Raw genomic sequence first — 17784 nt, 5'->3', positions numbered from 1 at the left:
TTTTAACAGCTCGGGATAATCGCCAACCGTTCCCGTCGTTCTCTCCTCTTTACACATACATATATGCATGCGCATGTAAATATGTATGTACTCAGACACAGAAACACACGCGTACCTAACTGCGGGTATCCTGCGTATGCATAATCTATAAACGTACAGATTTTTCAATTAACATATAGGCTTAATGTGCGACTTAAAGAGCCAAGCGAACGTCTTTTACGACTCGTTTTACACCCGCGCTTCTTTCGAATCTGCATCGGTAGAATAAAAGAAAAAAAAAAAAAATTGAAATAGCTGCACTTGATATACACGCATATACATATACATATCATTAACGCGTTTATAGTTCAATATTTGATAGATGTATTGTTACAGTAATTAGCGTTTTCTTGGTCGTGATTTGTTAGAAGCGTAGGTGCGCATTTACCTGAACACATAAATGATCGATTACACGCACCCACGGATAACTTGATAGTTCGGTAACATTGCGAAAGAACTGTAAATAAAGCAAGGAAAAAAAAAAAAAAAAGAAACACCGAAACTCGCGATCAAATACAGAAACTTTCGTCAAATATTTGAGAATAATTTTTTTTTTTTTTTCTTCTCTCCACTTTTTCCCTTTTTACCTTACGACGATGCAGACCCGTGTTATTTCAAGCGTACGTACGTACGTACGTAAATATGTTACAAAAAGTTTCGAAACTCCTTAAAAAGTACACAATATTTTCGTGGCACGTATACCTAGTAGTAAAAATACCGGAGAAAACGTTTTATTAGAACGAATGATATAAAATATTTATTGTTATAATAATAATAACAATCATTATTATTACGAACATTATCATCATTGTTGTTGCTGCGACAAAGCCGCGTACCTACGTAGACGCGGACAAAGGGCGGAATAATACAGGGAGGCAGGGATGTCAGCCATCTAGTAAATTAGTTCTCTACCTAATCGCTAACTGCACCGCAAAGTTGAACCTGTACCTACCGTCACGGCGTGGTGTACTTTCGCCCCTACGGGAAGGGGTCTGCAGGGCTGCCCTGCCTGTCGGGTTAAATTTACATTTTGATTGCGACGTTCCTGGGACGTGCGGAACAGTCCGCGTGTGCATGTTACGCAGGTATAACTATCGTAACGTTAGCTGATGCGACAACCTAACGACGTCTCTACCTTGTCACGTATCTTAGGTGGGTATAAGGTATGTATTATAATGCGTTACCTCGTAATAAAGGCGGGAAGACACCCGGGATAATTGCGTTACTCTTACGACGGTTTCCGATTTCTCTCATTACCTTGGGTTCTAATTTTTTTCTCCTCTTTTTTATACGATACAATTTTCGACGTCAGCGGTTGCGTTTATACATATATATTCGATCATTTCGTTAGGTGGAATGCCTATACCCTATATAATGTATAACCTAGTCTAGTAGTAAATTGTTCATTTCTCTGGTGTTTTTTTTCCTTTCGGGACATTGGATGAATTTTTAGGATTATCTCCCGACGGACTGTGTAATTACGAATAGGTCTACTTCAATCGGTATCGACACTTTGCGGTTTTTGAAGAGTCCATCTTTCGATACTTGAATACAATAAACACTTGATCTCTATTCGTGGTACAGTTCTTAGACGATAACGGAAATCCACGCAAACTGTGAGTGTTCGATTTCCGAGTGTAGAATAATTCAACCTGACGTCTGCAAGTCCACGATCCTAACTGAATTCGCGAGTGAACTCAACCAACTTGACAAGTCAGCGGCACAAATTTATAGCTACGAGCTTAAACTGATCAGTATCAAACACATCCGTTTCCCCAGCAAGCGCACCAAGGAACCTTGTCACTTCCGGTACTGAGTTTCCTGCCCTTGGACACGGTGTCCCTGCTACTAACGGAGTTCGTTCTCTCCCGTTCAGAGTTGGTCGTGGTAGCGTCGAGCGCTTCGCGTCTAAGGGAGAACCTGCCCTCCCTGGAACTCTCAACGCTGGATCTTCGGTCGGTCCTGGTGGTAACGATGGAGGGTCTCTTTTTGGCGTTGAAATACAAGGAGACCCTGCGTCGTTGTTCGGCCTTCTTGGGCGAATCCTGACCGGATGAAGAGGATCGACTCTCGTTCTTGTCAACGGGCTCCGAGGTCGTGGTAACGCTGAGCTTTCGCGACTTGAGCGAAGTCTTGGCGGGAGATTCGGGTGGCGGATCTGTGCTGGACGTGACACTGCTCTGCTTCCTTAGGCGATCCTTGCGGCGTTGAGCGGCCGGCGATAGCGGTCGCTTATCCTTTATCGACCCCGATCGCTCCTTCCTGAGGGTCCGTTTCCTCCTCAACGTAACCGGCGAACCGGGGGTCTGATTATCCTGCGTTTCGTCGACGTGAGAATCGCCGTCTATCGATGTCTGCGTCTGGGCCGGAACCCGGTTCGCACCCTCGTAGACCATCCTGGGTACCATTGGTGCCCCCGAAATCCCACCCGGGAAGACAATCGGCCCGTGATAAAGACGCTGACTCTGAGGATTCGGTCCCTCGAAAGATGTCACCTCGAACCCAAGCGGTGGAAGTCGTGGTGTGGACTGGACACCAGTATTGGCATCCGATTCCAGATTCCGGAACTGATTCGCGGCCATCAACAGCATCCGCGAGTCACTCTCGAGCTGGTTCTGTCCTCTCGAGTATCCGTTCACCGGATTGCACGGCGGCACCGCCTCGCTAACCTGGACCGACAGAGGCCGCGTTATGGGGGACTCGACGGGGGCGTAATTCTTGTAGTTTTTACATTCCTGTTCGAAGCTTTGAAGAAAGGGGTTGTTGAAGAGCCTGTAGTTGATGGTTGGTAGTCGGGGTATCTCGGGGGTATCGGGACTCGAGGGAACCCTGGGTTTGGGCAGCTTCAAGGTGACATTAAGTTGGCTCTTGTACGGCCTGGGGGTGTTGGATATAGCGTCGAGCGTGTTGTCGCTCTTCGCAACAAGGTTCTCCGCGTTGAACATCTTGAGTTTCTCAGCGAACGGCAGACTCTGGGGATCGCTCGACAAGTCCTGGCAGGACAGTGACTTCACCAACGGATTGCCGGAGCCCTGTTTGCACGCGATATTACCGGCCCCCTCGATAAGCAGGTCCTCCGAGGTCACGAAGGCACCCGGCTGCCCTTCTCTGTCGCCACCCAGCGGATATCCTCCGCTGACGTAGACGTCAGCGGTACCTTTGCCGATCACATGGTTCCGCGATACCACGGTCGAGCTCGTCTTATCACTGCTGGAGCTGGTGCCGGTGGTCGTGGTATGTTCGGGGCTTCGCTGAGTCCTCATCTTGGACGGCAGGGGGGCGAAGAAGTGCTTCGGCTTATCGGCGGAGCTCGGCGGCGCAGAAGACTCATTGACCTGGTCCCTGAGCCTCACTCCGAAGTCCCATCCATTCTGACCGACCGACTCGCAAGAGTTCGGACTGGTCCCTGAGCTCGGGTTCTTGCAAAAGGGGTCCTTAAAAAGGCGCACGGGCTGCTTGAACCGGATGTTCCGCCGCTGGGGGAGACTCGGAATCACCGAGGATTCCTGAGTTTGGACTGTTGGGCCAAATATCGAGTCGACGTGTCCGATACCAGGGGTGTCAAGGTTCGGTAACGGGGTTAGGTGCCCGTTGTACATCGTGGGTCGCGGTGACATTACCATTTTCGGGTAGTTTGGGTCGCTCGTATTTGGAAAAACGAAAGGACAGTCGTTAAAGTACTGCCGTTCGGCCGCGGTCAGCGTTCCGAGCTGCAGGTCGAAGGTCGACGGGAAGTAACGAAAGGCTCCGTCTTGCGACTGGTCACTCGGTGTCTTCTGGACCTCGGATTCCCGCGTGGCTTGACCCTCGTCAGTCGATGCGACCGTCGGTTCCTTCTTGTCTTTGTCCTTCTTGAGCTCCTCCTCCTCGTCGACTATCGATAAATCGTCGAACTCGACGTGGAGACGGTGCAACGAACCGGAGTTCATCTTCTCCGATGCTGATATCTTCTGGTTCTCGGCGTTGTCTAGGCGCTCCTCGTGGCTCCTACCGTTTTCCGTCGTCACCTCCTCTTCGTCCTCCTCCTCCACTTCCTCCTCCTCTTCCTCCTCGTCAGCTACGTTCTCATCCCCAGAATACTCCGCGTACGAATCATCCGGGTTGTCATCTTCCCCGGAGCGACCCTAAGAAATGGAAAACCATCCGTGAGGAAACGAAAATAACGTCGAAACGGCCAAGTCCAGTCAAGAAAACGTGACCACTGATCGTTTTATATTACAATCGTACTGCGTTGCGCTATTCCTTGAACGATTACAGCTAGTTCCGTTCGTTGCTTCCACTTTTCTTGCACACACGTTTTCGAAAAATTCCCTCTGCAGGAACGGCTTGGTTAATCAATTACCCGCAGGGTCAAGGAACGAAAGGTCGACAGGGTCGCTATTCCGCAGCCGTTCAGCAGTTCGCTCTAATTTCTGAAGCGAGAGCCCTTTTATTGGCAATTAACGTGACGAAGAGATCAGAACAAACGTACAAGGCAGTAAAAAAAAATATATCGCCCCGTTAAGTCCGAGGAGAATGAAATCCCGCTTCAATTTCGGAGTAGTAGTAAACGGCGTTTAATAAATTAGCGAACGAATCCTTACTTCGAGTTCATCGCTGCTTCCATGGGCGCTCTGCGACTTGACGAGTTCCTCAAGCTTGTCGTATTCATCTCGTAGACTCCAGATTTCCCTCCTTAGCTGCTCGTTCTCCCTCCTGAGTTTCTTTATGTCGTTTTGACCTGGAACAGAAATATTCGCGGTAATTTCGGTTGTTCAACCTTGCCACGATGAGATTTAAGAGAGGAAACGGAAAGGGAAAAAGATAATGGAAAGTCCAGCCACACGCTTGTATTAAATTCTGGACGACAAGGTACTGCGGGACAGGACTTATTTCTGATCCTTCCGGCTTTCGGTCAACGCAGTGAGCGGCAAACGAAGAGGAGAAAGATCGATGGTTTCTCGAGGGCGAGGGGAAGTTTACTTTCTCAGGTTTCATTTAACCCTATCATTTTCTCCAAGGCACGAGGTTTGTTCACGCGGAAGTGACGTATCGCCGCGAAGCAGCGGTGAGGTTCAATTACTTAGCAGACCGGAATTAGACGCGTGTCTCCCGGATGAGAACGAGACAAGACAAGAGTAGACGAAAAGTTTACGAACGACGAATCGAGATGATGACAAAAAGAATTTGTCCGCTTGACCGGAAACTCGATCTGTTCCAATGAACAATACCTGGAGAATGGACGGAAATCTACACCCCGTCGATATCTTATTTCCTACCTTGTTGTATGAAACGTTTGTACGTGTGTGTGTCTGTGTTTTTGAGAGAAAATGATTCGCGAGAGGCGAGATACCGAGCTTCCAATTTTACCTCCCAAAGGGAATTGGAAAAATTGTAAGAAGGGATTTGGAAAATTTCGATCGCCCAATTCAGGCTTGCTGAAAGTTGGAAAAGACCAAATCGACTTATACCTCTATCTCCAAGATCGGATAAAAGACTTTTTTATCTGGCCAACTTGCTCAAATATCGGAGGTACTTACAGCGACGAATCGCAGAACGGTGTTGGAAAAAACTTGTTCGATATACGATACGGAAAAATCGCGCTGATTACGGTCAATATCATTAAAAAAAAAAAAGAAAAAAATATTTATCATACCTTCTCTGAAAACAGATGAGTGGAAATCAATTAAAACAAAAAAAAAAAATTCGTGATTCTTTTACCTCGTAATATTTTTTATATTTTATTTGGATAGAAAATCGGATTTAGTACGCGATTCGTTTAATCTTAAAAGCGCCACATACACTCATAACGCTCACGTATAATATAATCCCGATTTATAGGCCCGTTTTAAAGTGCTTGAGTGTGTGTGTGTGTGTGTGTGTGAGAGAGAGAGAGAGAGATAAAGAGAAACAGCGATATTGTCGACGAAATTAATTTATTTAAATCTCACATACGCATGTATGTGTAGAGTCAACGTATAACCTATACCCACGTAAAAGTTGCTGGTCTCTGCAAGCTCCGTTGATCCGATGATTTAACACTCAAACTTTTTTTCATGAATTTTCTCTCCCCCTCCGATAGTCAAGAATTCTAAGCCCCTCCAACTTTCAACGAATACGCATCTGAATAATTTCCTTTTACATTTTTATTTATTTTTTTTTTTCTCCTCTCACAAATCGTGTCGCTACAATCGTTTCTCGGAATAAAGTAAATTTTGAAAAACCGTGTGATTGCCATTCGCTTCGTATCAATAAATTATTTTCAATCATCGTGCATTGAAGGTGATTCAATTTGTTTCGTGGATTTTTTTTTTTCTTGTCAAAAAAAATATGTAACGTATATAAGCTGTCAAGCTCACACTCGCATTTCACATTTACAAATTGTACGCATTATAATACCGAACGTTATTTAAGCTTGGTAAACTCGTAGATTTTGTCCTCTGATGTCATTTAGCAGAGATCTAACACATAATTCGCAACTCAGGGTCAACTTTTTGTATACTTACATCGTATTTTAAGTTTACACGTTCGAAATAGACTTTTATTTATTTTTTTATTTTTGTTGTTAAACTGTTAACCTGTTACGTTTTATATCAACGACGGACTGCGACAAAGACTCGGAAAGTTGAAACACAAAACTAAGCACAGTCTTAAAAGATTATAAAATACATGCAATTTTTCAATACACGAAACAAACAAAACGCCCTCGTATGATCAGCAATGTGTACAATTTGCAGGTAGCTAGAAACCGTAAAATAATTTGAAATGAAAATCCATCTACAAATATCTGTACATCTCCTTTGTCTTCGTTTCCAATTTTAGAAAGTTCTGTTTCTTTTTTTTGTTCTTCTTTGTCCATTTCCGAGACATTCAGAATTGTTACAAAACCGCTGTTATGCATAAAGAATTGTGACTAATGTGATGAGAAGATTCTCTCACCGCGGAAGCGTCCATCAATTCTGCTTGACGTGTGTATGTATGTACATATATAAATATAGGATATATAGTTTTATATATATATATACACCTGTGCAAAGTTTTCTTTGGCCTGAAACCAACTATTATCTGTAGCTGTCCAGATTCCGACCGAGTAACACATCTTCTTTTCTCATGTTATATACCTGCAGATGACGAGATGTTCAACTTTGGAATATCAATTCTGTCAAAAGAATAAGGTTTTCCTATTTTTCTTGGTATTCTTTGGGAGAAAAAAAAAAAAAAAAAAAACTAAAATTAAACGATAAAACAAAATTGAGAGTAATTTAAGCTCGGATTCCTTGACGATATTAATTTTTTGTGTCTTTAAATTTTTATCCTAACTTTTTCCCAATCAAAAATGCCACCTGTCGTTAACTTAATGCAGATACTTTGTTAATATGTTTTGTTATTAATTTATTCTGGATAGTATGTATTGCCAGAAATAAAAAACAAACTTTTAAAACTGTGTACGGTTATTACATGTATAATATACATTAATACGTAATTAAACTGTATACACATATTTTGTCTTAAAAAATAATGAGGTAAAAGCATATTAGTGAATTTAAAACTCACGTTCCGTCTGCATAACGTATTACAATATTATAATATTGCGGAAAGCTGGAGACTACAAGATCAGGCCACTGTGTCAGAAGTTGATCGGTCGTGAACTAAAGTTCCGTGAACAATGAGAATATAATTAGAGTATAGCGAGAAGCAAAGATGACGACGCGGATATAAATATGAAGAAAACAGGGTGATAAATCGGCGAGAATGTATAGCCGAAGGTTACAAGTGTATCCGGGTACAACAAAAAAAAAAAAAACTATAGCGAGAATCTGCGCTCTTGTAAGTAAGAATTTTTCAGACTTAAACCTTCGCGAATGAGCGAATCTTAATTGTATGTCGCTCGTACGAAGTCCGAGGCGTCTTTAAAACGCTTGTGCGAGCCTAACTATTTTCATCTTTCCAGCCACTGCAGCATCAGAGAATCGCGCAAGATGCTCGTTGCATCTTGAAACTTTAACCACGCACGGCTATTTATCCCTCCCCCGCCGAAGCTTTTGATACCTATTCGCGTTGAGAGCGAAAAATAGAAAGTGAGAGAGAATGAGAGAAAATATAGAGGTGAGGAAGAGAACGAAACAAAGATGGTATACAGGCAAATGAATTTGCCTCTCTCGAGTGGGCTTCTCTCAGAATCACGTCTTATTATAATTTTTCCCCGCAGACACATACAATGTTAAAACAGTATTATATCCTCTTTGTAATATTATTTTTATTTCTCTTCTTCGATAGTTTATAGATTTATTTTCGTTCCAATCTTTTCTTCGTTATTCTTTTCTTTTTTTTTCCATTTTCCATATACATATATATATATATATATTATATATATACGTGAACTAGGAAATAACAAAGCCGACTGAAATGATGTACCTACATACGTATATAATAATGATAATAAATACATGTATACGTGTAGAGTGATTAGCTGAGAAAAGAATCGTCTAACGCGCATGCGCTAAAATTCTAGAGCAGACATGCATTTGTTCCGTCAGGATGACCAACATTTTCGAGGTTACATGCACGGCGGCGAACTGTCATCTGAACTTATGACGATTGGCCAACCTGATAAAACGACGCTTTTGCTCTCTAATTTTAACGCATGCGCGTAAAAACGATTCTACAGTTATAGCTACTCATTCCGTATGGATAAAACGTGTTTCTAGAAGCCTTGAGAATATCGATATTGTATAATATGCATATATAGGCTGGAATTTATATCGTCGTAATGAAGACAACTGTAATAGACAATCCCAGAACAAACGACGTGAATCACTATCAGAATTATATATATACGTGAATGTGTATACGTATATACATATATTACCACTACCATGCGTATCTATTATACATATAGTTGTATACATTTCGGTACGAAGACGTCAAAAATTTTTATCGTCGAACAATAAAACGACGAACAAATTAAAAAGAGATCGAGTTGTTGATGTCTGTAAGATTCTGTTTTTCATTTATTTTTTTTTTTTCTCGTCCTCCCGAATGTAAGAGAAATTTGTGCAACGAGAATAGGGTATACAATATTTTTATTATTGTTATTGTTTTTATTATCTCTCTCGACGCGACGTATTCCGGTGTAACCCGAATCACGATATTGCACGTACACAGATTTGCGGGTACAAAAATATCATTGCCGCTGAGGGGAGGACGAGGCGTTTTTAGACACAACCGACCGTTGAACAGTATCGCTTTTCAACATCGATGTTTAGCACAAAGATGCGTCTTGATCTGTAACTATCAAAACGAAATAATAAACACGAGAGAGAAGAAGAAAAAAAAAAACACCGGGAAAAAAAGAAAATTATAAACTATGATGAACGTGTACGTTCCGATCGACGAAAATCACGCACCGAATTTTACGACCGATTAAAACTATCCACGTGACCGTTTCAAGGCCGCCTATGTAAAGAAAACGAAACAAATAAAAAAAACAACACCATTTCTCTTCACTCCGATTTTGTTCAGTATGGTTTTTCTTCAAACCGAATTGTTTGAAAAAAAGTACGTCCAATGAAAATATAAATGAAAACATAATTGGTTTGGACTGGAGTTAAAAAAATTTAATAAGATCATTTTTGAATTTCGACTGTCTCGCCTCCGAAATCGAGTTGAAGTAATGCAAAAATAATTCCATAATTCCTCGAAACTCTAATTACGAATCTGAACTCGAAATTTCCAAATTCAAAAAGCGAATCCAATATCGCGGACAAGCATTCCAAAAATCACTTGGTATTGGCACATTGGATTAAAGGGTTAAATGGAGAAATAAAGCCCTCTGGCGACACGGTGAAGATAAAAATCTGAAAAACTGATGGAATTATTTTTGAATTACTTGAAGCAAATTTCAGGATTGGGTGAGTTGACATTGAAAAATCACCTTTTTAAGGACCAACCTAAATTATATACATAATTCCTAATAAATGTGTGAAAACCAATACTAACGAAAAAAAAGAAAAAAGCAAACAAACTAGTTAAGGCAACTTGGTAAAATATATGAGATGTAAAAAATCTTGCCTATGGAAAAAAAAACATTTTTCCCCTTCTCCAAGTTTTTCCTTTATTTAATAATATAACATGAAGAGGGAGAGAGAGAGTTAATTACTTCTCTCCATCCCCTCGTCCAAACTTACTTTCCGCGCCCGCCGCGAATACGTTAGTTTTAAATTTTAATCACAATTTTGATCGCAACTCTTCGCTTCTTTCTCTCCCTTCAAGTTTTCACTCTCTTTCACCGTATGATTTACACCCTCAAGCACACGCGACTCTTTGCAAGAAAAAATGTAAAAATTCGTTTCATCGAATGATTTCGAAAATAGTGTTTTTATTTTTGTTCTTTTTTTTTGTTTTTTTTTCTCGTCTCACGAACTCTCGGCTCGTAAAAAGACCTACTTTCTCTGCTCTTTCCTTTGCTCGTGCCACGCTGCCTCCTGTGCATGGTGCCCATGCCTCTTCAACGATGGCTCGAGTACACTTAAGTGAAGTAACGAAATATCCGTCGCACATTGACTTTCCATGGAAGATCGACGGTTCAAGGGATGTCCGAATTACGAATATATCGGGAAGACAAAGAGCTTTAAATCACAAAGATCCAGCCCATCTAATTTTTGGCAGATGTTAATCGTGATCGAATGTTTCGCGCGAGATTTAGAACAAAAACAGGCTCGTGTTATGTAATGAAGATTAACGATCAAACCATCACTATCACCATCACTGCACGAGAAAAATCACAGTTAGTAAAAATTTTCGGGTATTTCATCGCGTCTGGTACGGAATCGGTGAAAAGTATAATACGAGACAAAGACAAAGCGGTGAATGCATCGATTTAAGCAGTTTCGTCGTTTCAGAATCTATACTTTTTGTCAACTTTTCTTTGTTCTCGTCAAATGATTGCAATCATGATGAAAAAAAAAAAAAAAAAAAGAAATTATACAAACACGAAAAATTGTAAACATGAGTTTAGATCTTCACTTTACGACGGTTCACATCGTGTTTGGAAAGCAATAATTTTTCGCAAATACGGTATCATAGATGTACTTTCCAAAAGTGAGCAGCAGCGCGATGATAAAAAAGAAAGTGTTTCGTCTAATTTCTCGAGAATAATTTTTTCTTCTTTTTTCGAGTAAACTGAATACTCACAGAGTGAAATCGAAAGTTATTTTAAAACGAAAAATCAAATCGTCATCCGAACTCTTGTTTATAATTTCTAAATAAAATGATCGTCACTCGTTTGCAAATCAAATTTTTAATACGCGTACAAAAGAGCCGAATAACGAAGTTGTAACGCGTGTTGGCGAAAAAGTACATCGATCACCGATTGACGAACCTCCTTCTAATCAACGATCGACTTCGGAATCAGGCATCGTCGTCATTCGATCAAGCACACATGTGGGTTCAAGAAAAAAGCTTAGGTGTGTCCGAGGCTGGTCATGACGGCAACACTACTAACCACGTCGGCTTTGGACCAGCAGAGCAGAGCAGAGCTTCACTTAACTTCTCTTCTCTTCTCTTCTCTTCTCTTCGCTTCTCTCCTCGATCAACGTTCCAACACGGTTTCCTTACTCACTCCTCCTCGTCCTCGTCGATCCGCCAACCCGCAACTATTTAAATCTTTTGTAGTTTCACTATATCTACACCACCACCACCACCACCACCACCACCACCACCTAAACTCTGTTTCGCAAACGATTTCATCTCTCTGCACGCGCTTTTAATGCATGACATTTTTCACTCAGCGGTTCTTTTTAAACGAAGAACGTTTTTCTCTATCTGCAATTTTCATCGAAAAATTCCAGTACAGTCGAACAATTACATCGAAACATCGCAGTTGTTGTAACAAACAAAAACAATGGTTAAAATTTACGAACGATCAGGAATCAGCCATTGTTAATCGGCAAAGATATAATATTCGTCCGGCAGAATGAAATCTGAATTCTTGAATTTAATAATTTCTACCCAATTTTATTGTCTTGAATTCATTTTCAATTTCTCGTTTTCAACATCACCTTTCATTGTAACGTGTTTGTACAAACCCTTAATCTTGAAGATATTATATAAATATCTGTGAAAATAAAACGATCTTTGAATCTGAATGAAGAATTTATCAGGGTACTCGAAGCCCCGGAGAACATTGTGTGAAATTATTGTTATTACCTACGTATAAAAAAAGAGTTTAGAACAATCAAAGTTCGTAAAATGAGTTATAATAAGCTGTCACGTGTAAAACTAAAAATGTCATACACGTACGCTAATACGATGCGTACATGTAACTTCGATATATGTAAAATGTACATATAAGAGGCTACAAAGATTTTGTAAAACAAGCCGACATTGATTCACGATCTTTTTGTCGTACGGTTCGCCCGAAAAATATGGTTGGATACATATCTCGGTGAGTATGTAAATGAGTATGTACGTACATACATACATATTACTTACAGGAGGTACATAGGCACAAGAACGAAAAGCAAGCTGATCATTAATATCTCGTTGTCGGGAGTAATTAACGTCGAAGAAAAATTACAAGAGTAGGGGAGAATAAGGGGCAAGGGGTGATTCTCGAATAAGTTTCGAGTTACGGAACTCGCTGTGTGGCAGCTGCGGAAGAATAATTCCCTGATCCGATCGGGCGGAAGTTGAAGAAAAATAAAACGGTGGGGGGGGGGGAGATGAGCGAAAATCAGACTTGGAGTAGAAGAGAAACAAGAAAAACAAAAAAAAAAAATTTTTAAATGAGAAACGATCATAATTAGAAGGTGAAGGATGAGAAGATTAATTAAAATTAAAACCGAGGTGATAAATTTTACATTACAAGAAAAAGTACCGAAGGAGAATAAGAAAAAAAATGGAAATCCTTTCCGCGATTAGGATTGTATTAAACTTTCGTTTTAGGTGGCAGAAGCAGATTCTATGCGTAGTGGGAAAATAAACGAAGGAAAACTTCAAAGGATCAAACTGTTTCACCGCGAATCCTCTCTCCGCGTTTTTTTTTTTTTTTTGTTTTTCTTCACTCGTCTTGTTCATTTCTTTCCTTCTCACTTTTCAAGTCTTTTCACCGTTTATTTATACAATTGATATTTCAACACGTTTCCCTCGTTTCTACTCTGTTTCAGGTTGGTATACGCGCTTACACGTATGGTACATACAACACGTTGCTTGGACAGGTATATATATGTATATATATATATTGTATATACATATGTACATAGGATTCACGCTGCTATGTTGGTGCGTTGAAGAATGGTGAAGAAAAAAAAAAAATAGAAATAGACATGTAACAACACGTGGAATTTAATGGGTAAGCAGGAAAATGCCGGTTAATTTTCTCATATATTTGTTTCACATAAAATTATGCTACAGCGGTTACATCACGTGTTATGTAAAATCGTGCCGCAATTGCAGTGATTTCGAACCCGATGCAAGCACAATATATATGTATAAAAACAAACAGTTCGATGACAGGCGTTAAACCGGAAGTTCATATAACCATTGCCGATTCTGGAAAATTGCAGAGCCGCGTTTGTTTTGAAATAGCGTAATCGAAATTCAAGGCTGTGGTGGAGGAGAACACAGCGATGCTGCACCGACGACGAAATGGGATATGAACTCTGGGATGCGGTTGCCGCAGGTTGCTGCGCGGACAGGCAAACGTTTCCATCGCGAGTGTGTTACAAGTATCCGTGAGATCAACTCCGGGGTAAATCTGTTATTGCGATTACCGTTATACCGGCGGGCTACTACTCTCTATTCGTTTACACAAACCATATGCAGCGTGCTGCAGCCTGCAACAGACCCTCCGCTTATATTGTTGGATAATGGATACCTTGATGCGCGAGACGCGATACCGGAGTCCGTTGTGTACCTAACTCTGGCATTAAAAAACTGGCTATTCCGCACTCGCTGTTTGACCTCGACCGCCGATCTGGGATTGTAAAGAACTTGGAATAGCCGAATTGCACGTGTTTGTACACCCGGATGGTCTTGGGCACCTGTTATACACGTTTCTGAGATTTGTGATGCGAAACGGATAAATTTTTGCGGATGGAAAAAATTATTTCAATCAATTTCAATGGGAAAGATTCCTTGTAACGAGTGGAATTATATTGAGCGGAAATATATCGAGCGGACTTATAACGAGCGGATTTATATCGAATGGAAATATATTGAGTGGTCTCGTAACGAGCGGACTTACAGCGAGTGGATTTATATCGAATGGATTCACAACGAGCGGAAACATATCGAGCGGACTCATAACGAGTGCAAATATGTCAAGCGGAATTATAACGAGTGGAAATATATCGAGCGGACTTGTAACGAGTTGAATCGTATCGAGGAGATTTATGAGGAGAAAAAGTTGTGCTATCACTTGTTTTCTGAGCTCTGCTGGATCCGAATTGACGGTTATATGTTTTGATCGATTATATGAACCCGAGAAATAGTTGAAGATTTTGAGAGCTGGACCATCGCGTCGTGTGGTATAAGACGTCATATTGTTTGATATAAGAATAGTCACGAACGCGTGAAGCTGCCAGCCAGCCTGCTTTATTATTAAAGAGGAAAACACCGACCGCGTGTTCTGAGATATTTTAAACACGACCGCCTTTTGCCACGAAGCTGAGAATGCGCGGTAGAAAGGTATTATATGTAGTATATAAAATACGTTACGTCGAGTGAAGATTTGTTAATTTATCAATTGCAGGCTGATCCGAGATTTTTTAGTTAAAAAAAAGTTAACTTCGAAAGTGCTGAAAATAATTCTTATATCGAAATTTCTATCGCTGCTCTGTGTGATTCGGTGAAAAATAACTAAAACTAGAGAAGAGTTTTAATTTAGAAACTAAAACAAATCGAATTCTTAGTCCATCAATAATTCAGTCTGTTATAAATTTTATGATCAGTCAGCTAATATATGATAGGTGATTCAAAACGGTGTTTATTATCCTCGTCAATCATAACGAATCGAGAAGAACGATACGATTCGAACAACTGGTTATAATTTTAATTTATCAATCCGAAGGATAATGTACACAGTACGAATAGGTAGTGAAAATTTTTTTTTCTCTCGGAGAAACTAAACTTCTAGTTTGATAAAAAATTATCCCAGATCGCTACAGATTCCATTTGATACTCGATCAAGAATTATAGAATCTTCTTCCGCTTCTACTTTCCTTTGAAACAATGTATAATTCTCTTATCTTACCATCTCAACGTGCCTCTTGATGAAATTTTAATCAAAGATTGTTGCAACGTTCTCAGTCGCCAGTAAACCGATATCCTCTCATCTCCTCTCCTCACCTTTCTTTAACAGCGGTGTCGAAAGCTCTCTCTCTCGAGACAAAGAGAGAGAAAGTTGAAGAGTAAAACTCTCCTTCGCAAGGATAATTGCTAATTAACCAGACTCAATTAGCGCTCTGCACTTTAAGACACTGCCGCGGTGGGTGGTGTCCGAATTTCTCACAGCTCTCTGAATAATTCTAAATTATCCATCGTCCCTCTGGCGGTGCGGAGAATAGCGGAAACAACGGCAGCACCAACGGCGCAATTATATCTCCGGCCTAGCGTAACTTTCATCGGTATGAAAATGTGTCGGGAAAGAATTGAGAGGAGTAAAAAATTCAACCCGGAACTCTGTTTTTTTTTTCTTTTCCTTTTTTCACGAGGAGAGGAAAAATGAGGAAAAGAAAAGTGACAAAAATTGAAAAATCGAATCAGGGAATTCGCAGATCCGCGCACACGGAATTTTACGACAGCTGCGAAACTCGGACTGGCGGGAAACAACCGTTGCGGAAAGCGTCGCCGTTTTTACCAAAATAGTTTTCAATCTCTGGCGAGCAGCTGGCGCTGGGCTCGGCTGACCATCGGCGACTCGCCAGCTAGTCCAAAAGCTAGGCGAGGGGCTTTTCTATTTGTAGTTTATAACCGAGGCGGCTAGTCTGCAGCGCCACGAAACGCTGCAAGCCGTCAACACCGTCGAGTAAAAAATACAGGCCTGCCACAACAACGCGTCTCAAATTTACCAAACTGACAAAAAAAAAAAATAAAAATATTTCGCGCTCCTTCACTGACGGAGTCGAGAAACTCGCGGACTCGAACGAACGAAAGTTATTTTCGTGTTCTCAGCTGATTCGAATTCTTGACCTATACTCCTTTTTCGTAAATTACAGAGTACAATTTTGATTTTCGTTTTTTACGATTTTATCAAGACACCTACATACTGCGTATTAAATTATTGTCAAGTACGTGGAATAGGGGTAAAAATTTGCTGACAAATCAATTGCTGGTATTTGCGTTATAGAATTATTCCCACATTGCGAGGAAAACGAAAATTTTAAAACGTCCAAAACATCTCAAAATTCTCCAAAAAGTGTTTCCTTAACGGATTAAAATGATCGTACACGCTTTTGAGACAGGCTCGCTTTTCTCTAAATTTTCCTAGCCCTGAATTTGGACTTCGTTATCCCTTTTATTACTACAAGTTATAATTCTGAAGTCGGAATTCTGAGGAAGTTTTTGATAACGATATTCTCAAATTTGAGGTTCAATTCTTGCCCAGAAACCAAAAAATCAGTCGATTCTTATCGTGAATATTGATTCAGTTTTGTTTTTTTTTTTTTCATCTTTTTGTCTCGACTGTTTTGAAATTCCGATTATGAAGATAATAAAAAAATTCTTTCAAAGTAATGAATTCAAGCTTCGTTTCTCGTTCCAAATTCAACTCGTCCAAGTGTGTTTTCGATTTTGATTTTAAGTTTGGCCAAATTTCATCGATTCATCGATCAGCGATTGTCGAATATTTAATAAAAATCAAAAATCCACGACAAATATCGTTCCTCACCTTGTTCAACCTCGGCGTTTATGTTGATCGTCCTGAGGCGCAGTTCCTCGTTCTCGTATATCATTCCGCGTGACGACTTCCGGTCGAGACGTCGATTCGGTTTTATGCTGATGTCTCTTCGGCGGGTCCGCAGCATCGCGGTGCCCCCAAGGTTGACTCCCGATCCGGCCATCATGGCTGATCCAAAATACGGCAAAATCTTGATTCAAGTAGATTGCGTAAATTTGTCACTCGATCGGATTGAGAACAAACGAAACAAAATTTTTTTCCTGCTCAATATCACTCTACCGCACTTGTCACAGTGTTTAAGAAAGAAATCAAACTTTTCACTCGATTTATTTCAACAATTTCTTTCTTATCTTTCAACCCTTGTTTCCACGTTCATCGTCGTTGAAACACCGTATTCATTTTTATATCGTAATGCATAGTTCGATGTTCACTTTCGCGTTAAAAAAACTAAAAAATCAAAACACCTTCTTCTTCTTCTTCTTCTTCTTCTTCTTTACTTCACACCGAGTAGCGTGTAAATGAATTTTCCTCTCCAGAAGCGTTTATTCCCGAACATTGACGCATATTGAAAAATCGAATAATTTTCAGAAAATAACTTCAGACAAGTTGTCACCGCGTCACGCGATGCTTTTCAAATTTAATTTATCGTTCAGCTCTTCGATCACGAACATCCGATGCAGTGTTCCGAATGATTTTCCAGCTCTCATCCGTCTTTCCCGAAATTCCTTAAGACGTCTGAATTCCCTCCCTCCTTTTCCCTATTTTCCCTCCTCCTTTCTCCCCCCCTTCTTACCTTATCCGACCTCGAGAATCTGAAACAACAACGAAACGAATCAAATTTCAACTCAATAAAATTCTTCTTCCTTATT

The 17784-nt window shown here is 40.5% G+C and overlaps 2 protein-coding genes across 5 annotated transcripts in view; one reads left to right on the top strand and one right to left on the bottom strand.

The window, feature by feature from the left end:
* The window catches only part of LOC124178034 (tyrosine-protein kinase transmembrane receptor Ror), a 125145-nt gene that overhangs the window by 20003 nt on the left and 87358 nt on the right, over positions 1-17784 (top strand). The gene's annotated exons all lie outside the window — the stretch shown is intronic.
* LOC124178035 overlaps positions 1360-17784 on the bottom strand; it is a 108550-nt gene continuing 92125 nt past the window's right edge. For 2 of the 4 annotated variants that reach the window (XM_046561111.1, XM_046561112.1), the window contains 3 exons: positions 16907-17727; positions 4623-4759; positions 1360-4163 (listed from right to left, as the gene is read on the bottom strand). In XM_046561111.1, coding sequence (XP_046417067.1) covers positions 1797-4163; positions 4623-4759; positions 16907-17081 — 2679 coding nt within the window. In that variant the 5' untranslated portion in view covers positions 17082-17727 and the 3' untranslated portion in view covers positions 1360-1796. Of the gene's footprint in view, positions 4164-4622; positions 4760-7572; positions 7751-10464; positions 10786-11398; positions 11503-16906; positions 17728-17784 lie in introns of those variants that run through there. The other 2 variants (XM_046561113.1, XM_046561114.1) reach the window with 2 other exon arrangements.

The sequence above is a fragment of the Neodiprion fabricii genome, chromosome 3 (genome assembly GCF_021155785.1).
Source record: "Neodiprion fabricii isolate iyNeoFabr1 chromosome 3, iyNeoFabr1.1, whole genome shotgun sequence".
NCBI classification, from domain to species: Eukaryota; Metazoa; Arthropoda; class Insecta; order Hymenoptera; family Diprionidae; genus Neodiprion; species Neodiprion fabricii.
This window is presented reverse-complemented; position numbering and strand designations above follow the sequence as displayed.